This window comes from Corvus kubaryi, unplaced genomic scaffold, assembly GCF_017639235.1.
Source record: "Corvus kubaryi isolate FWS band 111438036 unplaced genomic scaffold, C.kubaryi_AGA036_p1.0 37300, whole genome shotgun sequence".
NCBI lineage: Eukaryota > Metazoa > Chordata > Aves > Passeriformes > Corvidae > Corvus > Corvus kubaryi.
The window spans coordinates 658,475-683,615 of record NW_024581093.1 but is presented as its reverse complement, the minus strand read 5'-3'; the positions used below and the strand labels follow the sequence as shown (position 1 = coordinate 683,615).

The following is a 25,141-nucleotide window of genomic DNA, read 5'->3' as shown; positions in this document are numbered from 1 at the left end:
CTGGAGCAAAGGAGGCTCAGGGGGGACCTTGTGGCTCTGCACAAGTCCCTGACAGGAGGGGGCAGCCGGGGGGGTCGGGCTCTGCTGCCAGGGAACAGGGACAGGAGGAGAGGGAACGGCCTCAGGCTGGGCCAGGGGAGGCTCAGGGTGGACAGCAGCAGGAATTTCCCCATGGAAAGGGAGCTCAGGCCTTGGAAGTGCCCAGGGAGGTTTGGAGTGCCCATCCCTGGAGGTGTCCCAGGAAGGGCTGGAGGTGGCACTCAGCGCTCTGGGCTGGGGACAGGGTGGGAACTGGGCACAGGGTGGACTCTGATCCGGAGCTCTTTTCCAACCTCAGTGATTCCAGAATTCTCACTGCTCTGTCAGCTGTGCCAGGAGCAAAGCTGCCAACATCAGGAGGATGTTTGCTGTATAATTCCCTTTCTGCCTTGGTCTGGCACAGCTTTGCATGACAAACATGATGTTTTACCCACTGCTGTGCATGTAAATTCTGAAGAAACACCTAATCCATTAATGTCTGCGGATCTGATTTCCCTCAGACCTTTGGAACAGTCATCCATTAAAAATCTCTGAGATTGAGGAATGCTTTGAGGATCAGATCAGTGATGCCCCCTCCACCTGCCCTTGCCCTTGCACGGGAGGGAATTGCTAAGTGACTTCACCTGCAGGATGGCACAAATTCAATTATTAATAAAGGAAGAGATGGAGAATAACAGGGCTGGTGTGCTGGGAGAGGCAAAGTCACAGCAGCCCTTGGCTTTCATCAGCTGGGACAGAATTCTGGGTGACTCTGAGGGGTGCAGAGGTAAAACCTGCAGGGTTGAGGATGAAGAAGCCAGCCCAGGACTGAGACCACACACCAGGTGTTCAGCACAGCTCCAATCTGTCATCCTGGCTCTGGAAAGCAAAACTAAGCTGTGTTTATAGTTGGATTTATCTGACTTTGTGGCACTGAGCTGTGGATGTTTTCAGGATTTAGGGAATGGATTTCTGTGGAGGCACTGTTTGCTCTCTGCTGGGCTGCTTTCATGTAATCATGATAATTTAAAAATTAGTGTTATTGCCTTTCTATCCTTGAAAAATAATTGTACAGGAGCACTGAGCCCAGTTCCAGTAATGGTGTAGAACAAGGCTGGGTGTTTTGCCGACTGACCACTGTGACTTCATTCCATGTGTTTTTTTAAAGTCCAGTTAATTTTGGCATGAATGTGTTCTTATTGTGAGTTTTGGAGTGCAGCATCTTCTCACTTCAAACACAGCAGTGCATTTTATTTAATTGTGAACATTCTAATTAGCCTTAAAACCAATGAGCTTTGTACAGTTCAGTGTCTTGTGCAGAACAAAGAGCACAGGAAGAGCTTTTTTAGTTTCACTGATACAGCTTTGGAGTGGGAGAGCCATTAAGTTTTATACACTAAACATGAGGAAGTTTATTTTTATAATGGTTTATTTTATAATGGTTTGTTTTATAATGGTTTATTTTCTAATGGCTGCATGGGCTGGATGTGATGGCCCAATTTTCCTCTTCAGTTTTCACACACTGCACTTACACCTTCAGGGTGGCAAGAGAAGGAAAAGCTTGGTCTGTGCAGTTATTTTGAGACTATTTTCCTGTGCTTTCCAGAGTTCTTGTGCATTTATAAAGTTCTGAAGATTCTGAATTGGATTTCCCCACCCTAAAATGCTGCAGGTGGTCTTTAGTGTCCTTCTTGCACAGAACTTCTTTTGTGAATCAATTCTTTAGGCCTTCATAGCTCTGAAGATACTGAATCCTGGAATGGTTGGGGTGGGAAGGGACCTTAAAGCCCATCCAGTTCCAACCCTGACACCTTCCACCATCCCAGGCTGCTCCAAGCCCCAATGTCCAGCCTGGCCTTGGGCACTGCCAGGGATCCAGGGGCAGCCACAGCTGCTCTGGGCACCCTGTGCCAGGGCCTGCCCACCCTCCCAGCCAGGAATTCCTTCCCAATATCCCATCTCTCCCTGCCCTCTGTTAGTTTGAAACCATTCCTTGTCCTGTCCCTCCAGTTTCTGATGCAGAGAATCTCAAATTGGGAATGTAAACATGTATTTTTTGAGCAGATAAGGGCAGACTGCTCTGCACTGTGTGCTAATTAAAGGATGACTGATATTTTTTCCAGAGAAAACTCCTCAGTCACATTTTGTCTCTTCAACTTGGCATCTGAAGCAGTCATTTGATAATGGCAGCATTAAACAGCACTTAGGATTTGCTTTCCAAATGGGAATCCAAGCAGCTCTCTGTACGTGGCCCAGACTTATCTGTCCACAGGATTTTCCAGTCCAGGGCAGGATCAGATCTCACACGTGGGATGAGCCCTTGGAGCACTTTCCTGCCAAGCTCCTCAGACAGGCACAGTGAGAAGGAACTGGAGCAGAGCAGGAGTGAACCTTTTGTCCCCTAAAACAAAATGATGTGGAGCTGATGTGAAGACACTGATGAGGCTTCAGGACTTGGTAAAGCCAAAGAAAATTATAAAAATTGAATTGCTATGGGGTTTTTTTTCAATTATTGGGAGCCAGCAGATGAACAAGAGTCTCTTGCAGGTGTCTGCCACAGTGATATTTGGAGTTAACACTGGCTCACCTCCACCCAAATAATACAACGAGGCTTTAAACAAAAAAAAGGGCAAAATCCAAACTAGAAATCTGATTTTCTGACATGAAACACATTTTCCAAGGTTTTAAATAGCCCTCTGAGTCCATGGCTTTTAATTTTCTGAATTTTATTTGGATCTTTTTTTATCTGAACTTTTAATCTGATCGCATCCTTCCATGAGTCATAAAATAGGGGAATCTCCCTTGGATTTAACCAAAACTGAGGCTTATTCTTGACGAACAAGTGACCTCAGTGATGTTGTGCTGAGCCTGAAGAACCTGTGAGTGCAGGGGCTGTTTCCAGACTATCTCCTGCTTCTGGATCCACAGGGTCCTGGGAGTGAGCTGGGATTGTGTCTCCATCAGCCACAGCCTTTGTGTGCTATGGAATATTTACCTGGAGCACCAGATTCTTCTGGATTTAAACTGAAATAGGACAGGGAATCCATCCTGGAATGGATTTCCCAGAGCAGCTGTGGCTGCCCCATGATCCCTGGAAGTGTCCAAGGCCAGGTTGGATGGGGCTTGGAGCAACCTGGGGTGGTGGAAGGTGTTGGGATTGGAATTGGATCATCTCCAATGTCCTTTCCAACCCAAACCATTCCGTGATTCTGTGATTTTTCTTTGATATTCACAAGGAAATGAAACCTTTCTTTCCCCCCACAGAAGAACAGTCAAGTGAAAATCTCCATATCTGTGTCCAGGCCGTGTGTGTTGCTCCTTTTCCAGAATTCCCAGTGTCTGATCTGCATTTTGTGCTGGGAGGAGGTTTTGGGAGCGGCACTTTAAAGCTCTTTAACCTTTCTTTTAGCACAGCTTTCAATGCCACTGCTGCATCTGGAGCTGAATTTACAGCCTGCTTGTCCCTCCCTTCCACAGAATTAATGATTTCTAATTAATTAAGTCAGTGCTCTGGAGTCTCTGCCAATTAATCACAGCCCCTGTGAACTCTTGCTAATTGCCAGGAGCTCATTTAAAAGATCACAGAATCATGGAATGGTTTGGCTTGGAAGGGACCTTGAAGCTCATCTCGTTCCAACCCCCCACATGATGCTGATGTTGAATCTTCTATACATCAGCCAAAATATTACTTAATTTCTCTAGAAATGGAAGTTTATTTTTGTAGGTTAGGATTTATTTTTTGGGGGTTTATTTGAATTTTTTAAAGATTAATTCATCTTTCTGCCTCTCTGCACCTACCAGCCTTTTGCTGCCACTGCCAACTTTGCACCCAGCCTAGAGAGTAAAATAAACACAACTTCTTGGAGTGATGGAATGTGTTAATTCAAGTGTTTCTGTGGGCAGGTGTTTTCTTTTGTTGTCCCTAGTTTTAAAGGAATGACTGACAGCTCCTAGGGAGAGAGCAGAGCCACCCTTTGCTTTTAGGCTCCCATGTCAGACCAGGGCAGCATATCCCCATGGAAAAACGTAACAGCTCAGTGGCTGTCACTTCCCTGGGTGGGAGAGCACGTCCAGAGCAGCCCCTGTCTGGTTTTTGTTCTCTTGACAGGGCTTTTCTTGCTGCTGACCCCAGGCTGGCTCCTCCTGTTCCCAGAGAAATCCTCGTTTGCGTGGCAGCCCCCGGCATGTCCCCATGCAGGGGGGGATGGAGGATCAGCTGTGCTGAAAGATAAATGCACTTAAATGCAGTGAAAAAGGGTCAAAAGCAGCACTGGAAAGCAAACTGGGTTCAGTAGAATGGAGATACAGGCAAATTTTGTGAGGTTGAAAAAAGAACATTGAAGAGGAACTAGAAATTAGTGTGGCATGGAAAGGGGGCTGTGAGGGCACAGAGGGAATCTGATAAAGCTGCCAGGACTTTCTGCACTGGAAGTAGAAATGATCAAGAGCCACTTCTGTGATCTAATATTTGGTGCAAAAAAAAGGCAAGGAAGCGCCTCTCCTCTCAAAGGGCAGCAGGGTCCTCAGGAAGATTCCCAGGATCACAGAATGGCTGGGATTGGAAGGGAGCTCTGGAGATCACCCAGGCCAAGGCAGGGGCACCTGGAGCAGGTGGGACCCATCCAGGTGGGTTTGGGATGTCTCCAGACAGGGAGACTCCCCACCTTCCCTGGGCAGCTGCTCCAGGCCTCTGCCACCCTCCAGGGAATGAAGTTCTTCCTCAGGTGATTAAGGACAGAAAAATAGGGCAAAATGAGAAGGCGTGTGATGAACTGAGCTGCAGCTGAGTGTGTGCAGTTGTGCTTCACTGAGCTTAAGGGAAATGTGTTCCTTGACTCTGCTCTTCCTCCCCAGCTCAGATTTATGGATTTTTTGGGAAGTCTTTAAGGAACAGCAGCAGGTGGCTGTGGCTGTGCAGTGCTGGTGGGGTTGGAGTCTGGCTCTTACAGTGGATGCACTAAATAACCCACCTCCCCCAGATTCCATCCAGATACCACCTATAAAGCCTGCTGCTGCACCCAAAGAACCATTCCAAATGCCTTAGAGGGTGTCTGAGTGCTGGGAGCCTCCAGTGATCCCTATTTAGTCAATAGTGTTTATGTATTTAATTGTTCAGAGAGAATTTCCATCCAATTCCCAACCTGATTTCTCCTTCCTTATCCATTCTCTCTCTTCCACACCACACCAGAGCTCGGGGCATTTGTGCCTCACCCAGAACTGGCCCTGGATTTCCTCTTTTCACCAGATTTTTGGGTGCCAGTCCTGTGTTTGCTCCCTGCAAAGTACCAGATGTGTTGGCAGCCTGGCAGGAATGATTTTGATATCAAATAAGGAATAATTCAGCTTTTGTGCCCTCACTGCAGTGGGGCAGTGGATTCATGGTTAACTTCAGTCATGCTTAATGCAAAATGGTTATAAAATAAATTCCCTTTCTGTTGAAACTTTGAAAGCAGGAGGAAAATGCAAGAGATAATTTAGTGGGGGGATTGTGGTCATAGGTCAGAATAACAAGATAATGTCTTTTTTTCCAGGCTGGGAGCAATAAAAGAACAGTTGCATGTGGTAAAAACAGTATGTTCTGGACTCTGTGCCAGCAGAAAAAAAGAGAGGATTTTGCAAATTGAACAAAATCTTTGGTTCATGTAGGTTAACAACGTTTGTTAAAAAAGTCTGCAGGCAAAAGGTGTTCCATAAGGAAGAAAAATTCCTATATCCAGCAGCAATCCTGTGAGCTTTAGGGAAGTAAGGCTGTGATAGGCTGGAGGATAATTTATTCAGGCTTCTTAGAATTTCTTTGAAAAACGTACACATTGATCCAGAGATGTTTTTGCTTCGCCACATCTGCCCAAAGTTTTCTAACCCAGTCCATTTATCTTGAGGAACAGCCTGTTGTTTTCCCTGATAATGGTAACCAGACTTGTGGTGAGGCCAGACACAGTGGCATGCAAAACAAGGCACAATTCATCCAAACCACTTTATTTTTCAGATGGCACCTGGTACTGGGAGCAGAAAGCAGCCAGTGTGACCTGTCCTGGCTTGGGATAAAAAGGAAAGGATCAAATTTTAAAAAAAAAAATATAAACAATTTGCAAGTGTATAAAAATATATTCAGGACAGGGCATGAAGTTCTGATTTCAGCAGAAAAAAGCTTGAGGGATGAATTGCTACATACAGCAATAATAAATATTTTTTCTTGCAATTTACTAAATATAAGATGGAAATTCCTCCCTGGGAGGGTGGGCAGGCCCTGGCACAGGGTGCCCAGAGCAGCTGTGGCTGCCCCTGGATCCCTGGCAGTGCCCAAGGCCAGGTTGGACATTGGGGCTTGGAGCAGCCTGGGGCAGTGAAGGTGTCCCTGCCCATGGCAGGGGTGGGAGGAGATGAGTTTTAAGGTCCCTTCCAGCCCAAACCATTGCCTGGTTGTGTGTGTGGCTCTGTTGCAGCTGATAAAATGCTGTTGCAGTGATAAATCAGGATTGCACAATCCAACGTTTGCCTCATCCTGTCGTTATTCATCTCTATAAACTCGCCCCTGACATGTGGGGTGACTCAACCCAAAGGTCGTGGTGGAAAAGCAGTTTGGAGTGTTTTGAGCTGCTTTTATGTTATATTTTATTGAGTACTTCTGGCTTGTAGAGTGATAAACCCCAGTGCAGGATTTGGAAATCCAGATGGTGCTTGCTCTGGGTCCTGCTCGGTGTGAAAAGGAGATGCTGCTTGGCCTGAACTCTGTCACCTTCTTTGGGGACTGCAAGGGTTATGGAAAACAGGAACTGGTGACTTTGTCTATACCACAGAGGTCTCCTTTAAGGTCATCTAATGAAAGAAAAGTCCTGTAATTGGATGTTGTTCACGATAAATGACTGTAAAGCTCTCCATGGAAGGGCTGAGCGACCCCTGAGTCAGAAAACCTTGTTTTACTCCACAAAGCTGAGCAAACATGGAAATCAAATCCAAATGGTCCGTGTCAGTGGACACTGAAATACTGCTGGAGTGCTTTCTGCCCAGCTCCTATTAGCAGTGTGAGGAATTCTGGAAGTTTGGTTTGTGTCTGGAATGGGAGTCTCATCCTCAGTCCTGTGTTCCATTCTCCACTTGAGTGGGGATTGGTCCTGAGCTCTGTTCCAGTTTCTGGTTAGTCTTGAATCCACTACTTTTGGCATTGCCTGCACAGGTTAATTGAAGTGAGGGCCTAGTAGTCCTTTGAATTTAATTTATTTATTTCATTAGATCCTTAGTATTCATTTTTTCCCCCTGACAATCTGACAAACTGGAAAGAAAGAAAAAAGCTTCTTAATATATTGAGTGTGTGTGTAGGTGGGTATAGCTGTGCTGCTGCTGATCTTATATTTGAATAAGAAGGAAGATGATTAGTGATTGATTAATTATCTTTCTGCTGGGTCTGGTCCTTGGTAAAGTGTTATCTAGAAAATAATGCAGCCAGTAAATACAAGGAATAACCCCAAATTCTGATTGGAATCTCTGGCTACATCCTAAATGATTCTCATTGCTTGATGTACTCCTTTTAAATGATTAAACAAGTTCCTGTTCACTATTGATTATCATTTCTTAACTCTGTAATCTTGCTTAGCCTTGTTTTAATCTCATGGGTTTGGGGTTGGGGAATAATAAGGTTCAAAGCTATTGGCTGCTTCAAATTTGCTGTGCTTTGAGAATATCCCAGAGGTGCAGTAATGTTCATTTTTAGGGGATGACAACACTGGGCCTGGAGTGGTTTCTTAATAATAGAGATCTCTGAGGGCAAGTTGGCCATCTGGACTGGCTGCACCAGTTCCTGTGTCGGCCAGAACGTGAATGACAATAATTTTTGGTCACTGTTGGGGTGAATTTGGGTTTCTTTCTCTCAGTAGCTGACGTCGCGAGCCCGCTGTGCTCAGCTGGGAAGCAAACTGGGGGAGATCCATGCAAACTTCAGGAATGCTGGCTGTCTCCTGAGCCTGCCTCTCTGCTCAGGCTGTCCCAATCTGTGTTTCAGAGGATTACCCCAATGGGACGTGGCTGGGCGACGAGAACAACCCCGAGATGCGGGTGCGCTGCCCCATCACGCCCGCGGACATGCTGCACATCAGCACCAACTGCCGCACGGCCGAGAAGATGGCCCTGACCCTGCTGGATTACCTCTTCCACAGGGAGATCCAGGCCATCTCCAACCTCTCGGGCCAGGGGAAGCACGGCAAGAAGCAGCTGGATCCTCTCATGATCTACGGGATTCGCTGTGAGTGAAGCGTGGGAGTTGGGAGGGCGCGGGTAAGGCAGAAAGCGACGCGGGAAATGGTATTTGAAGAGTGTTTGATGTGTGTGGAGATGTTCTGTTGGCTTCTGCTTGTGAAGGAGGTTTAGGATTTTTAGGAAGAAATCCTAATGGGCTGGTTTGCTTCACTTGGTGGGTATTCACCAGAAATTCCTCAGCCTTTTATTCTGAGTTCTGACTTCTTTGCAACCGCCATCTGTGTGAGCGCAGTAAATATTGTAGAAATAATAAGTAACACAAATTTCGATGCTGTTCAGGTGCTCAGACCAGCACGGTCCTGAACCTTCGTTTCTGACTTCCCATTTACGTCTCTTTTTTCAAAAGGCTTGCTCAGATTGTGATGGAAAAAGTTGGCAATGTCAGGATCATAAAATCTGTGGATTCACAGCAGGAATGCACAGGGTGCTGATGGATTTCTGTCTGCTCCATGTGCACGAGTCTTTGGATGATTTAAGCTGTTAGGGAGCTCTGAACTGATATTACCTGTGTTAAAGGCACAATATTTGTTCATTTAAAAGGAATCAAATGTGGAACAAAGGCACAGCCACTGGTTTGAAATGAAAAGAGGAATCTGGATATGTGCATCGTGTTCTGGTGTGGTGACTTCTAGGGAGCACATTGAGGACAGCCAAGTCTGTTCCCTGTGCTTTATTTCCAGGAAATTAGGATAACCAGGACTTTGGGAGAAAGTGCTTCTGCCAGGTGGTGGTTGAGCACTGGAATCAGGGAATGGGCACGGCCCAGAGCTCCAGGAGCATTTGGACAGCACTCCCAGGGACCGGCTGGGATTGTTGGGGTGTCTGTGCAGGGCCAGGAGTGATCCTTGAACTGGATTCTAATAAACCAGGAGGTCTCTTGTTGCTCTAAGATTCTGTATAGTCACATTTTGTGTAGGTCACCAGTGGACCTGCAGCAGGAATAGTTTGTTCTCCTGGTGAGTTTTGTATGGAATTGGCGATTTGAAATGCCAGGTAAGGCTTAAAAGAACGTGTCAGCAAGGGAATATTTGGGGTGGTGTTTGAGGAACTGGCTGTGTGGTAGTTACAGGGAAGGGAGTGTGTGAACGGTGTTTGATGGTGGCAGGAAACATCCTGTTGACCTGCTGTTGTTTCCAGTGGTTTTCAGGCTATTTTGGGGAAATTGGAAACCAAATCTAACCCACTCAGGTGGCTGCATTAGGGCAATTTTTGCTTCATTATTTACCTGAAGCAGAGGACCTCAGGCTTCTTTTACAAGTACATTAAATATGTGTTTTTAAGAGAGATGGTAATTCAAATTAATGCTGCTCTCCAAAGCCTTTTTGTCTGCTGATCTCATCAGCATCACTGATGCTGTTCCTGTGCTTTTTTAAAACAGGGATTTTCGTTGGGAGCTTTTAGAAACACTAAGAAATGGATCTTGCTCCAGTGTTAAAGCAGTTCCCAGGTAGTTCTTTCCCCATCCCTTAAATGTGAGAGCACAAATCACATGGGTCAGTTTGTGACTGGTTGTGGAGGAAGATGAGATGTTTGCCAGTGTGAGCATGGGGAAGGAATGTGTCCATGTGACCAAGGGCTCAAGCTGGGGATTATGTCATTGCTGTGAGGCATTCTGACCGTGACGAAATCGGATTATGGAAGTGATCCCTGCAGCTGGAGAAGGTCTGGAATGGCACAGATGTGAGAGCAGGGGATCATGAGCAGCAGTCAGTGTCTGACTTGATGGCATGAGCACGGTTTGGGATCCAGGTATCTGAAACAACTTCATTCCTTCCTAACGTTGGCTGCTGTGTTGCTTTCTTTTGGGAGCCAGGCCATAAAAACCCGGGGATTTCTGGCAAAAAGAGACCCTGTGTGGATCTGGCCAGAGGTGACTGGTTTGGGTAGTGAAATGTTGATGCTTCTTGAGATTTGCTACCAGCAAGGACAGAGAATCCTGTGGCAACCAGTGAAGAAAACACACGAAAAGTTGATGGAGCAGCAAATTTAACAGCAAGAACAGTGCTCCAGAAATGATGATTTCACTTAATAACCTCATATGTCATCACTGGGAGTAATTAAGTGGGAGTGGAATTGGATTCCAGCAGCCTGGTGAGGAGTGTGGAGGACTCAGCTCTCGAGGATGGGATGGTGCCCATGCTCAGCTCAGTGGCAAAACTCCCGCTGAGTTCACGTGTGCCATGATTCCATCCCCGCATTCCCTGACTGGGAAGAGCCCTGCCATCCCATATCCCCTTTCCCAGTCCACACACATCTGGTTTTCATCCATGAAGTGTTGTCCCAGCAAATCGACCCGAACCCGAGTTTCCCTGGCATGGGAACCCCTCAGTGCTGGTCCCAACAGTGGGATTTGCTCCTGCTTTGATGCCTTAATTCAAACAGAAATGAAGAATCCAATGTCATCAGCCTGGCCTGTGCCAATCACAGCCAGAGGAGCCCAAGGAAATAGAAAGGATTTTATTTCTCCTTTCGTTTCAAGTTTCTTGCAGTTTGTCAGTGGAAAGATATTCCATCCTTTTTTTTCTTTTTTCTGCAAGAAAACCACCAAGCAAATCTGTGTTTAATAGAGAAAGTATTTTATATAATATGCAGAAAGTATAGAAAACGAAGAGATGTGTGCTTATTAAAAATTCTTGATGCTCTGCAAAAGGTTTACCACAAGAGGAGAGGAAAGTTTATCTTTGCAAGTCTAAAGTTTCACTTGGGGTAGGAATTTGCTTGTGGGGTGGCAGTGGTATTGAGGAGAGTTTTTGGGCAAAAAACCAGAATGACTTAAACACAATCTCTGTCATTAAATAGCTCATTACCTCAGCCCTGCTAAAAATGGAGACGTTTGCTGGTGAAATCCGATACAAGAACATCCTCAGCTGTAATTTTCTGTGCCTAGCAGAAAATACAGGTTTAGCTCTTTGGAGATTTTACAGCAATTTCCACAAGCGAGTTGGAAAATACCAGATTCCCAAATTCAGAATTTTGCAGTTACAAGAAACAGTGTAATAGAAAAGATGATTTTCCGTGGAAAAAAGGGAGAGGGCAGTTCTGAAGCTCAGAGAAGAATATTTATCAGTAGCCCTTATTCTAAGTAATTAAATGAATTAATGAATTACAATCTAAGTAATTAAATGAAAGCAAAAGAATATTAGTTATTTAGAATATATTTTTGTATCTATTTTATACATATTGTTGTGTGTAACTTTGTGTATCATTTCTCTGCAAGCCTCTTGCTCTGCCCGTGGCTTTTTGCAGACTCTCACCAATCATTTTTCCACTTATTTGTCAGTTCTGGTTAATTTTAATTTTAATTCTGGTTAATTATTCCAAGAGGATGGAAGAGCAGAACCTCCAAATTTAATGCAGAATTTGTGCTCGGGTGGAGGAAGGAGATCCAGATTCATGAATGCATTAAGGGGAACCTTGTGTTATTGGACCCCAAAATTCCTGTTTTGGCTCCAGACAGCATCTGTTGCTCAGGGAATTATTTATGCACGTGGAAATAACTCTCGTGTTAGGGACAGGATCGTTGCTGAAAAAAAACCCCTCAAAAACATAAATCCCCCACCCAAACCCTCCCGTGCTCACAGAGGGGAGGAAACCTTGGTGAAAAATGTTGGTGAATTTTCCCATCTGCTTCCAAGACTATTTCATAGTGTGAATTTTCCCATTTTTCCTTTCAATTTCATCCAGAATACACCCCTGTCTTTGAAATACCACAAAACAAAGTGTTAGCTGGGGATAGCTAATGATCAAATTGGATTTTTAACTCTGAATGGTGCATTTTCTGCTTCAAATGCCAAATAACTTCCCTTTTTAAGACACGAAAACGCAGCACAGAAAGAAATCCCTCATCAAAGCTTGGTGTTGCTGTTATATAAAACATTGCTTCCAGGAGGGATGGGAGCACTGTTCCTACTGCAGGAGTTGAAAGAGATGTTAATACACTCTGAAAGGAGTTGTGTCCTCAGCAGAGGCCAAATGGAATTAAACACTGGCTCTGCTTCCCAAAAATCCACACACCAGTGCTGGGGCTGCAGCCCACACACGGCTGCTTAATAGGAAACACATTTGGCTGTGGAATTGATGTCAGTGAGATGAGTTTATGTATGGGGAGAGAAACAGAAATAGAAATGTTGGTGCACACACCTGAGGCCCAGGCAGGTTGGGCCGGTTGAAGCCGCCGCCGGTGTCGTGGAAAACATGTGGGGAGCTCAGCACTGCTGCTCCAGCTCTTAACGACGAGTTTGAGCTTAATAACAACACAGGATAAACAGCAAATCTGTCACATTTCTGTCCTCCTCGAGGATTGTCCTGCTTGGAAATACCGGAGGAAGGGCAGGATGTTCTCATGGATGGACTGAGCTCTGTTTCTCACCAGAGGATCTGTGTTGTGAGGCACTCCAGGCTGGTGCTGGTTTATGGGATGTTTGTCATGGAATTCTGGAATGGTTTGGGTTGGAAGGACCTTGAAGATCCAGTCCCACCCCCTGCCATGGGCAGGGACACCTTCCACTGTCCCAGGCTGCTCCAAGCCCCAGTGTCCAGCCTGGCCTTGGGCACTGCCAGGGATCCAGGGGCAGCCCCAGCTGCTCTGGGCACCCTGTGCCAAGGCCTGCCCACCCTCACAGGGGAGGATTCCTCCCAATATCCCATCCAGCCCTGCCCTCTGGCACTGGGAAGCCATTCCCTGTGTCCTGGCGCTCCAGGCCCTTGTAAATCATTTCTCTCCATCCTCTGTCTCCCTTCAGGTGCTCTAAACAAACATTGCAGTTTGCACTGAAAATATAAAATGTCATCAGTATTTTCTATTCTTTTACTTTTCCACCTCCAAAAGCCTTTTTTATTACTGCATTTTTATTAATTCCACCAATTTTTCCTTGTTCCTCATTTCCTTCCTAACATTTGTACCCTTTTTTTGCGTTTTGTCTTCCTTTCATTTCCTGTTTATAATTTTGGGCTTCTCGTGTCTCATTTCTGAATGTCCTACAAGTCACTGGCTGTTAGAGTATTTAATAGAGTATTTAATAACATCCCATGGTTTAAAAGTGTGACACCTACGTGCTGCAATCCTGAACGTCAGCAGTTGTGGATGTGCATCCAGACCTTGGATTCTGTCTGGAGATGCTGGAGAGCCTCAAGGAAAATGATCCAAATTGGCATTTTGTCCCGTGTCTTTAACATTTCATCAGCACCAGAAGCTGATGGATTTCTGTGATTAGGATATCAGTAACTGTTGTTTCAATCCCTCTCCTTGACAGACAGGGATCAGCCGTGGATAGTCTGGAGGAACAGGACAGTGGCACTGCTGAACGCAGGAATTTCCTGAGGATCCCTGAGCTGTTGAACCCATCTGCTGTTTCCTCATGATACAGGATAATAACTCCTCTTCCCAGCGATGGTAGCCTGAACAGGAGTCCTGTGGTTTGTGTCTGATGGATGAGCTAATCCTGTGGTCCCTGGATATACTTTTTGCCAACATTTTCTTCTCCCAGTGATAAATACCACAGGCTGTAGTTCTTGGGAAATAAAGACCGACTTCAGCCTGTTCCTGTGGTGTTATCACAGAACCCTGGAATTGTTTGCTCTGGAAAGGATGTAGATCAGTCCTTCCCAATGCCCTGGATGGGCAGGGACACTTTGCACTAGACCAGGTTGCTCAGGTCAGATGCTGTGGGACATTTCTCCTCCTCTGGATGGCTCAGAGGTTTCATTTCAGGTTGAAGGATTGAGTAGAAGCAGAGGAGAATTTGCCCAATTCTGCAGCATCATGCCCGTGGCAGATGAGGGGACTTGGAGCAGGTCCTGCTGAGCTTTGTGCTGGTCAGAACCTGGACTCTGAGCCTTGCCAGGGCTCTGCTCCCCATGGCAGGGTCAGGAAAGTGGGGCTGGGCTTTGCTGGGAAGGCCACGAGTGCTGGCTGTTGTCAGGGGCAGAACAGAGGAGAGGCTGCAGAGCTGTTGACCTCTCCCCTCCTCAGGAGTGAAGTCTGAGAGCTCAGCACGTCTTTAAAAAGCAAGAAGTGAAAGAAATCATTTCTGTTGGGCTTTTCTCCTCTCTGAAGAGCTTTAATTCCTGTGGGTCCAGTGCCCTCGGGAAGGACCTCGTGCTGCTGCTGCTGCTCTCACACGTTGTCTCCCTCAGAGCTGCACAAGTCTGGCTTCAGTTCCGCAGAGCTGCTGCTTTGTGAATCAATTAAATGCTGCCACATGCAGGGCACTGATAACCTCTTTTGAGGCCAGGCAAGAAGATAATGGGAGAACCCACCGAGTTTATCTCAGCACCACAGTTCTCATCCATGGCATTCAATGCTGGCACTTGCTTTCAGCTGGAACTCGGTGCTGCCTCGAGTTTGCTTCTTTCCTGGGCACTTCTCTTGATTTCAATTATTTTTCTGGCCAGTCCCTGTTAATAAACTGAAAAAAAAAGGCAGCAATTTTGAGGAAACAAAAGAAATGGTGTGTTTTCTCTTCCCTCCTCACACTTCTCCTGTTGTCCTTGCATTATACAAGGGAGGAATTAAATTTTCCATTCTTGGAAAAGCAGCAGTGGAGTCTGTCAGTCCCCACTGATGTGTGTGATGTGCTGTCAGGCACTTGTGAGTCCTGGGCTCTCCAGAAAATAGAAAATGAACGTATGAGGTCACTTGGACCATCTCTTTCCACACTCCTTCCATCCCTCAGTGCTTTTTCCCTTTTGGCCAGACGTAGTTCAAGTATGTGCTGAAGTGTGCAGGTCTTCACTGCTGGAGAGGCAGCTAAAAACAGTGCTGTGAGGCTGGGCATAGAAAAGCAGCTTTTTCAGGGGCTTTAAGTGTTGTTTCAGGAGGGTATAAAGAAAAAAAGGGCAACTTGGGTAATTTGAAGATGGGCTCTTTGGGAAAGTTTCTGCTGCAGCTGCTGTAACTCAATTAAGTGCTGGTTTTTGTAACGATAATCCAGGGAGTTTGCATGGATTTCAGAGGTCATTAGATATTAGATTATCATTATTAGATTAGATATTCCTCTATTAACAACCCCTGGTGTCAGCAAGGAGCACTGGGCTGCTCAGAACTCATGTCTTGGGTGTGATGTGCAAGGCTCCCCTTTATCAGCACGGAAGATCCACCCCAGCTCTGGAGTTCCAGGTGGAACAGAGGCTTCTTTGTGTCCCTGTTGTACCCAGGCTGTTTTCCTTGGGCTGATTCCTCCCACATGGAACTTCCCCAGTGTTTTGACTGTCTGCAGTGGAATCACTCCAGCCCTGCTGTCCCTTCAGGGCTGGTTCAGAGGGTGCAGGGTGTGCTCTGCTCTCCCCACGTGCACAGGAGGCTGCTGCTTCCCCACCGCCATTCAGGCAGAAATAAAACCTCCCCCTGAACTTCCAGCGGGCTCCAAACAAGAAATATTTGCTATCGAAAGTCTATAAATGGTAAAAACTGAGCTTTTGTGGGGTGGTTTGGGAAGACACTCGGAGTCCGAGGAAGTATTTGATCCCTGACATTTGGAGAGAGGAAAAGCAGCTCAGCCTGGGCATGGACTGATCAGCCCCAAACTAACCTCCATCCCTCTGGAACAGGCACTGCTGCCTGCGGGGAGAGCTGGCACTTCTGGGACACAATTCCAGAAAGCTGCAGAGTTTTTCCTTCCCTGCCTTTGAACTTCCTGCTCTGCCTTTCCCAAGGGGTAAAACAGGGATCGAGGAGATGCCTGGAGCTGGCTGTGAGTTGATGAGCCCATCGGGATGAGCCCATTGGGGTGAGCCCAGAATGATCCCACTGGGATGAGCGCACTGGGATGAGCCCTTTGGGATGAGCCCATCAGGATTAGCCTGGGATGATCCCACTGGGATGAGCGCACTGGGATGACCCCATCAGGATGATCCCATCAGGATGAGCCCATTGGGATGAGCCCAGAATGATCCCACTGGGATGAGCCCATCAGGATTAGCCCAGGATGATCCCACTGGGATGAGCCCATTGGGATGGCAAGCGCCCAGCATGTGCCGCCAAGGAAAACTCCCTGCTGGATTCACACAGCCCCTGCTGCCCTTCCCAAGCCTTTGGAAAGAGTTGGCACAGCACAATTCCATGCTGGGGGGATTTCTTCCCATTCGACTCGCAGCCTCCCAGACTGGGAATCTGACACCCCACTAGATGGCAATATTTGAATGCTGATGGCTCCTTCCATAAATCGGAATAAAACGGGTTCTGCTTGTTGTAAAATAGGTAAAAATAGCCTGGCTGCGTTTCCAGAGAGGTGCTGAGGTGTGAGTGAGTGTAGGAGCTCTCCAGCTCTGGAACAGGATTCCTTGGTGGAATTTGGAAATTCTAGGTCCTAATTAACTTGAATTTTTTATTTTTGCAAGTTCTGGTAGGGTTCTTTTAATTCGAAGAACAAAGGCATTTAAAATAATTAAAACTTCCCCATCTCCTCTGAATCTATGACTTGTTAAAGATGAAAAACTCAGACAAATATTCTAAATAAATATTAATGAACAGAGTAACGACTTGGTAGCTGAATTTGCTTTTCCTCCTCCCTCTCTCCAAGTTCCCAACAGCTCCTCCTGTCTCTTTCTGGACGTGGTGGGTAAGAGCAATGTCATGGAAAGTGATTTTTGTTGACAGGGTGGATTTCCAGGCGTGTGACATTGGAGGAGCCTCCAAGGCTCTGCCATCCCCAAGTTTTCCATGAGCCCTCCCCTCCTGCATCCCAAACCCGAAACATCCCGAATTTCCAAGGGGGAAGTGCCTCCCAGCTGTGGAGATCATCCCCCCCAGCTGTGACACGAGTAAACAATTCCTGTTTTCCAATGATTTCAATATGGGCAGGGCAAGCCCTGGATGAGGTTTGGAGAATCAAAGCCTGAAGGCTCAAGGAGGAATTCCAGAGGTGCTTCAGTTTTTCCTCTGCTCCCCCAGTGTTCAGAGCAGCAGATTTTGCTGTCATGTGCTCTTGGTTTAATCAAAACGACTCCAAATGTATGACCCTGCTGAGAAAAAATGAATTTTGGGAGCCAAAACCCCCAAAAATCAGCCCCTTCTCCTCTCCAAGCAGGCAGGAGCTGAAGCCTTTGTTTCTGGTAGTATCCATCATATTCCTGTCAATTTAAAAGGATTCTGTCCATCACATTTAAATGATTAATTCGCCATCCTGTTGCTTTTCTTTAGATTTTAAAAGTTAGAGGGAATTGGAAAATGAAGGAGCAGTGACCCAAATCTGCTTGGATTCTGTATTTAATATAAATAAATCTTTATTTTATACACGTGGCTGTCGGATTCTGTGCTGCACTTTCCCAAATCTTTCCAAATGCACCAAAACCAGCAGGAATTTCTGGGCCACCTCAGCCTAACTCTGCCAAGTCCATGAAAATACTGATTTACCTTTTAATTTTCTAAGGAAATCTGGGATTTGTGGAGACTGGGAAGCAGCACAAACTCGGAGTGTGCACATGGAACTCCTGACGTGGAGTTTGTTTTTTGGGAGCTGGTTCTGAGTGCGGGATCAGGATGGATATTTCATGTCTGGTTTTGATCTCGCAGATGTCTTCTCCTCCTCCTCAATTTGTTCTTAATTGGATTTCTTTACAGTTTCATGTTTTGTGGGGATTGTTTTGTCTGCTCCCTGACTTCTGACCTTTAAGAAAGAGAGGATTACTTCCTCAGGGACGTTGTTTTCCTGGGATTTCCTTAGTTTATAATTAATCCTGGTTTTTAGAAAACCCCAACCCTTTCTCTCCTTATTTTGTACATCAGATCCTCCAAAAATTTGGGAGCGTTGAATCATTTCTGACACAATCTCTGTGTTTGCACCAAACCAAATCTTTTTTTTTTCTTTGCATTTCCAAGGTTTTTTATTTCCTTTAAGAGCCACTGAAAGATTTATTTCAGAACTGGTTGTGTTGCTTTTTAAATTTTAATTGAACTTCCCCAAATCTCTCCCTGTTTCTCTCATCTAGGCAGTGGAAGGCACTGCTCAGCATGCTGCACCTGTTGGCTTTTAAAGCTGACTTGAATTTCCCTGATTTTTTTCCTTCTTCCTGAGCTTTTCCTTGCTAAGATTGGAATGTTGATCCTTGATTTCCCCCTTTTCTCCCCCCTGTGTCTCCCTGAATTCTCTTTGCAGCCCTTTTTGTCTCGCAAGCTGCAGCCAGGATCTCTCTGGTCTGTAGAAATCACCCAAACTCCTGCCATTTATTAAATCACTGAATTATTTTTAAGTCTCTGGTGTGTTTTTCATGGAAAGCTTTGTTTAGGAAATGAGGCTCTTCCCCCAAAAAAGCAAATTTGGGGCCTTTTGTGTTTAAAAACAAGGACGCTTTTTTTTTTTTTAGAGACACCATCGATGAAAAGATCCCTAAAAACACACTCAGCCAGTCTTAAATCATCTAAATCTTGTGCTTTTATTCTTCTTTTATCTTCCAAAATACTGTCTTTTTGTCCAAGTGCTGATTTCTATTCCTGACTGGATTTTTTATGTGTTGTTCTGGGGCTCGTGGACGCTCTGCGCTGTAAAATGTCCATATTTGATGCTGCTTTGGAGAGTAAATGGTCCAAAAAAAGTCAAATCCCTTCTCCCTGAAGCATTCCTGTCTTTTCTCCTATGGCCTTCCCTAAGTGAAAGGTCTCATTTCCAATATCCTGCTTTTCTGAGCGTGTTTGGTGTCTGACATGCTGGGAATGAGGCAGCTGGGAGCTCTCCTGCCTGGAATCGTGTGTGGATAGGGAACAGAGTCAGCACGCTCCACTTCTCTGCTATTGTGTGCACATGTTTGGGGGATTTCTCTCTCTGCTGCAGGTAAATCATCTTTTTAATGGCACTGGGAACTTTTTATCTGCTTGAAAACTCCTCCACTGCCGTTAGGCTGAGATTTTTCCTGGTAGGAAATGTCTTGCTGAGGAGCTGGTTGTGAAACAACATTTTAGCTTGTGATAGCAGCTGCAGTGATTTTACGCCTGAAGTTAATTACACTTTTCTATCAATTATCTTTGTGCTTTAGGGTTAATTTTTCAGGCCTGATTTGCACGTGGCTGGGTCTGCAGTTGTGGTAAAAAGCAGTTTGACACTTCTGACAGCAACTGGGAATTTCATGAATTACGGGAAAGAAATGAGGATGCCTGGTTTGGTAAATCTGTGCCTGATGTTTTAGCGCTCTGCAGCCAAAATCTTCCTGTCTGCCCCTGCCCTGGTTAGGTTGTTGTCTGTTTTCCATGGTTTCCTCTGGAGCTGTGTTCTCTCCATGGAGGTGTCTCTGCCAGCATCTTCTGGCCATTCCTTATCACACTGATTAAATGATCAGTTGGATCAGGAGGGAGAATCGTGGAATGGTTCGGGATGCAGGGATTGAAAATTTATCCAATCCCAGTCTCTGCCACAGGCAGGGACACCTTCCACTATCCCAGGTTATTCCAACCCAGCCTTGGGCACTGCCAGGGATCCAGGGGCAGCCCCAGCTGCTCTGGGCACCCTGTGCCAGGGCCTGCCCACCCTCCCAGGGAAGGATTCCTTCCCAATATCCCATCTAACCCTGCCCTCGGGCAGTTTGCAGAGGGTTTTTTCCTGCCTTCCCTCAATAAAGCACTTTTGGGGATGTTCTGTGTCCCACTCTGGTGCTCGGCCTCTTCCTCACACTGCACCTGAGCCTCCTGTCCTGAATAATCGATATCGCTTTGATTTCTCTTTGAATCAAGCAGCATCCTGGAATATCCCATGGATTGAACCAAGTGGCATCCTGGAATATCCCATGGATTGAACCAAGCAGCATCCTGGAATACCCCATGGATTACACTGGAATAGTTAAAATTCCCAGCCAGGCAGCTTTTCCCTGGGATTTTCCCTGCCTGCAGTCCAGCCCCTGACCAGGGCAGCACACACCACGAAAGCCATGAAAATGCAGTTAGGAGTGAAATTCGGGCTTTTTTCTCCAAAGGCCCCCTCAGAGCCCGTGCTGGTGTTTTCTGAGGGACTCCCAGGCGCCTGTGTAGCTCCTGAGGGTGGGGCAGGAGCTCAAACACAGCTCTGCAAACACTGCTGGGCATTTCCTCCTCTGGGAACGCACCCTGGGAGAGGCTGAGGCTGAGCAGGGTGGGCTCAGGGGTGAAATGCTGGCACCTGTGGAAAGGAAACTCCTGCACGGCAGCACATGGGAATTTCAGCCCATTTCCCTCCTTCCCCATTTTGGAGACACCACACAGGGTTGTAAAGTTCTCTGAGTTCTTGCTGTCGCTTAAAAGTGAGAAGTCTTGAGGTTTTTAAAGCACTTTTGGATTAGATTTTTGGGTTCCAGTGTCTTCCTCCTGTGCGCTCTCTCCTTTATTTCAAATTGCTCTGAAAGCATTGAAAAAATCAATTTTATTTTAAAAAAGGATGCCACAAGAGATCCAGTTCTCCACTTGGCTCTGTTAAAGCCTGCAAATTTCAGACTTTCAGGACTCTGGGCTCATTTGTAATTTAGAGGAAACTACAGAGCTTTTAGGTTGTGCAAACCTGGAATTTTGTGGCTCCAGGCTTGAAACCATTTGTCTTGCAGGAGCAGCCCATATCCTGTTCTTTAGATTCTGTATACAACAGCTTAAGCAAGTCCTTCACAGGATTAGGAGCCCATCTGAGAGTGAGATGGAAAGCCCAGTAAGTGGAAAAGTGGAAAAGATTCTTTTACTTTGCAGGGTAGAGAAAGGAAAATGAGAATTTTAGAGATTCTTTAAGCTTTGTCCTGTAGAGTAAAAGCATCCAAGGCAGCCTTGGCACATTCAGTGCTGCACATCTGAATTTAGAAGTACTGAAGGTTTAGGGACTGTTAAATGTTCAGAGAGTTCTGTTTGGATTTAGGGGGGTTAAACCTCATAGAATCAGAGAATCCTAAGATGGTTTGGGTGGGAAGGACCTTAAAGTTCATTTAATTCCACCCCTGCCATGGGCAGGGACACCTTCCATCATTCCAGGGTGCTCCAACCTGGCCTTGGACATTGCCAGGGGCAGCCACAGCTTCTCTGGGAATCTGTGCCAGGGCCTCCCCACCCTCAAAGGGAACAATTCCTTCCCAATATCCCACCTAACCCATCCCCTGTCAGTTTAAAACCATTCCCCCTTGTCCTGTCCATATAAAAAATCCCTCTCCCTCTTTTTCAGATGGGCAAATCATGGATTTTTCAGGGTTTTTTTTTAATTCTGCAGCCATGAGGATTAGGAGGTGTTTGCTCTCAAGTGTTGGTGCCTTAGGAAAATCCAAACCCCTCAGAAGTTCACGATGAAATGGTGAAAGTGTGGAATAATTCAAGGCCCTCAGAGCAGCTGACAGTGCACAACATTCCCAGTTAAATTCCCAGTTTTAAAGCCAGTCCTCGCCGTGTTTATGGAACACTTTGGCAACTTAGCACCGAGGGCTGCAAAGGGCATCCTGTGGCTCTTAAAGTGCCTCAGTTCTGGGAGTGACTTTGCCGAGGATCCTCATTTTGTGTTGTGTTTTTACTGGATTCGGGTCAATTTTGAACTGAGCTTTAAAAGAGTTGATGTTTTTTCCCTTTATAGGGCATTTTATGCAGTTTCCTACTTCAGTAGGAGGCAGTTTTGTACTCCTACAATCAGACTTGTTGTGGGGCACTATCAGTGAGAAATAATCCTTCATCCAGCTTTGGCTCTGGAGTGCTGGATCCTCCTGTCGCTTTGGCACAGCTTGGCTGTAACAGCGCAGCTTCCACGGATCCCAGTGCAGGTGATAAAATTCCATGGACTGCTGGCATTTTTTACATCCAGAATTGTGCAGATGAATGATTACTGAATTTTGGGAGTAAATTTTGTTGAATTCACATCACTTCACAGCTTTGGGGGGTCTTTGCACAGGCACAGAGCCTGCTCAGAGCTGCTGGTGACCTCGTGTGTGGGACTGGCTGTATCCTGTCCATGTTTTCTGGAAAATCCAGGTCTGTGCTGATTTTTATCCCTTTTTTCCATAATTCCAGGCCACCTGTTTTACAAATTTGGCATCACAGAGTCGGACTGGTACCGCATCAAGCAGAGCATTGACTCCAAGTGCAGGACAGCCTGGAGGAGGAAGCAGCGAGGGCAGAGCCTGGCTGTGAAAAGCTTCTCCAGGAGAACACCTTCATCCTCCTCCTACAGTGGCTCAGGTAAAAACCAAACCTTTCCCCCCAAACAATGAATCCCAGTTGGTTTCCAAGGGGCCTGAATGCTAATTTGGATGCCTGCCTTTGCTGAGGTGCTGAGAATGGGGAATCCTGGAATGGTTTGGGTGGGAAGGGGCCTCAGAGCTCATCCAGTGGGCAGGGACAGCTCCCACTATCCCAGGTTATTCCAGCCTGGCCTTGGGCACTGCCAGGGATCCAGGGGCAGCCACAGCTTCTCTGAGCACCCTGTGCCAGGGCCTCAGCACCCTCCCAGCCAAGAATTCCATCCCAGCATCCCCCCTAACCCTATTTTCTGTCCACCCCCATGGATCCAGCTCCTGCAGCTTTGTTTGTATTTTTACAAATACGCTCAGTTCTTTGAGTAGAAATTCCAAATATCCCTGAAATTGTTGTTCCTAAGAGGAATCAAGTGACTAAATCCTTCCCTGAGTGTTCACACCATTCAGTGGGACGTGCTAAATGCTGTTCCTGAAGTGTTTTCCTCTGCAGATGTGAAATGTGCTGTAGGTGATTCCATATTTCCATCTAGGTATGGAGGCCTGAATAATAACAACAACTGAAAAACCCTGACCTCAGGAGTGTTCTCTGAGGACATTTCTGGCTCATGCTTTTAATATAAAGCAGTGTTCTGGGACATTTGTACATTATATATTAAAACCAGGGCTTTGGAAGGCAGCCCAAAGAAAAGGAAGTCAGTTTATTTGCCTGCATAAAATTTTTGGTTGCATGTTAACACTAACCACTGTAGCTCATGCAAAGAATGACAAAATCTGCTTTCAATGGAAAATTTTATGTGCTGGAACAGGGAATTGCATTCAAAATTCTCGAATTAAAACAACTAATCAATGTAATGATAACCATAAGCCCTCTATGTTGATGGGCTTTTTACTTTCGGTCTTTTAGCAATCAGTATTTCAGGATAAAAAGGCAGCAGTAAGTGGATGTTACAGCCTGTGCTCATTAGCCTGTACTCCTCGAGTGGTGTTGAGATTTATTATTCAAATTATTCAGCTTTAATCTGTTTTGGAGGTTGGGAGACACCTGTGTAGAGATGTAAAACCCAGAGTCAGTGGGTTCCTGTCTCCTGCAGGCTGTAGGATCGTAAGTTTGGGTGGGTTTCTTGTGGTTAAGCTGAGATTTTTCCCCTCAGTTCCACTTTTGGATCAGATTTTGGGTTCCAGTGTTTTCCTCCTGTGTGTTCTCTCCTTTATTTCAAATTGTTCCTATAAAAAAAATTAAAGCATTGAAAAAGAAATCAATTTTATTTTAAAAAATGATGCCACAAGCGATCCAGTTCTCCACTTGGCTCTGTCAGAGCCTGCAAATTTCAGGGTTTCAGGACTCTGGGCTCATTTGTAATTTAGAGGAAACTACAGAGCTTCAGATTTTCCCCCTCAGTTCCACTAAACTGATTTGTGAGTAAAATGTTCCCTGGGCACAGAGACACCTGAATTCCCTCCTGAGGAACCTGGGCTGTGCAAGGTGTCCCTGCCCATGGCATGGGATGAGCTTTAATTCCTTGCCAGCCCAAACCATCCCAAACCTTTGGGATTTCAGCAGTGCTGTGGGAGCATGGAGGGACAGACACTCAGGGGATTCTGCAGGAGCCACCTTGGAATTTTGGGGGGTGTCCAGGCTGCCTCATTTAACCAGAGTGGAGCTGGCTGCCCCTGCTCCATCAATCCCAGGATTTCCCAGGAGTTTTTATGGCACCTGCTCATCCCAGCCATCCCATGGTAGCAGGGAGGTGGCTGCCTGTCCCTGTGGAGGTGGCTTTGTCCCAGCTCAGCCGAGGCACCTTGGCCTGTCCCTGGCAGGGCTGTCTGGGCTGTGCAGCAGGAGCAGAGTCCAGGCAGGAATATTAAAAGCTGCCTTTGGTAATGTCCTGGGAACTGTTCCCGTGGATCCAGAGGCCTTTGTTAATTCTCTTTAAAATATTGCTCTTACTCAGAGTGGCTTTGGCACCGTTTTTTGGGAGGCTGGAAAGGTGGGGGAGGAATTCAGTGCTGTGAAAAACACAGACTTTATAAAATCTGAGCACTCTGCAGAGTCAGGGGCGCTTTGAGAAGCTCCTTTTCATCCCCAAACCCACCCGGAGTGGGATTTCACCTGGAGAGAAAGGAGGGGGGATGAGGAGAAACAGGAGAGCAGGTTGGGAGGCTGCATGAGTATTTAGGGAAAAGAAAGAGAAGGAAAAAGTGGATTCCCACAGTTTTAACTGCGGCCTGCCAGGGCTGTAATTCCACCTCCGTGCTCAGGTAACTTCACAAACCGCTCAGACTCTGCCTCTGTGGTTGGACATCCCTGGAAGCCCTCGGTGGAATTACAGCATCGCCATCCCCAGGCATCTGTTGCTGATTATCCTGTGCAGCAGAGGAGCAGAATTCCTGCTGCCAGCTCGCCGTGGCACTGCCCAGCTCTGCAGGGAAGCAGCTCTGCGTGGCCGAGCTGCGGCAGCAGGGCTGTCCCACGGGGCGTTGGGCAGGGTGACACCAGCTGGGTTTTAGGGCAGGTTCAGGGGGCAATTTAAGGTGAGCCTGGAAATTCAGCTGCTTGAGAAGCTGCCTTTGCCACTGTCCCAGCTCCCAGTTCAGATTCCAGGTGCTCCTGGGCCGTGGTCGCTGCTGTCTGCAGCAGAAAACCTGGATCAGGTTTTCCTGGGAAGGATGTGGGGATACAGCACTGGAGTTTCTTCCATAACATTCTCTGAGCTGTTCCCAGCTGCTCTGACTTTGGCTCTCCTCAGGCTCCTATTCCAAG

General features: G+C 46.4%; 1 protein-coding gene across 1 annotated transcript in view; it reads left to right on the top strand.

The window, feature by feature from the left end:
- The window catches only part of LOC121664427 (BTG3 associated nuclear protein), a 105,379-nt gene that overhangs the window by 18,654 nt on the left and 61,584 nt on the right, over window positions 1–25,141 (top strand). The window contains exons 4-5 of the mRNA XM_042027731.1: window positions 7,976–8,254; window positions 22,196–22,363. Coding sequence (XP_041883665.1) covers window positions 7,976–8,254; window positions 22,196–22,363 — 447 coding nt within the window. The remainder of the gene's footprint in view (window positions 1–7,975; window positions 8,255–22,195; window positions 22,364–25,141) is intronic.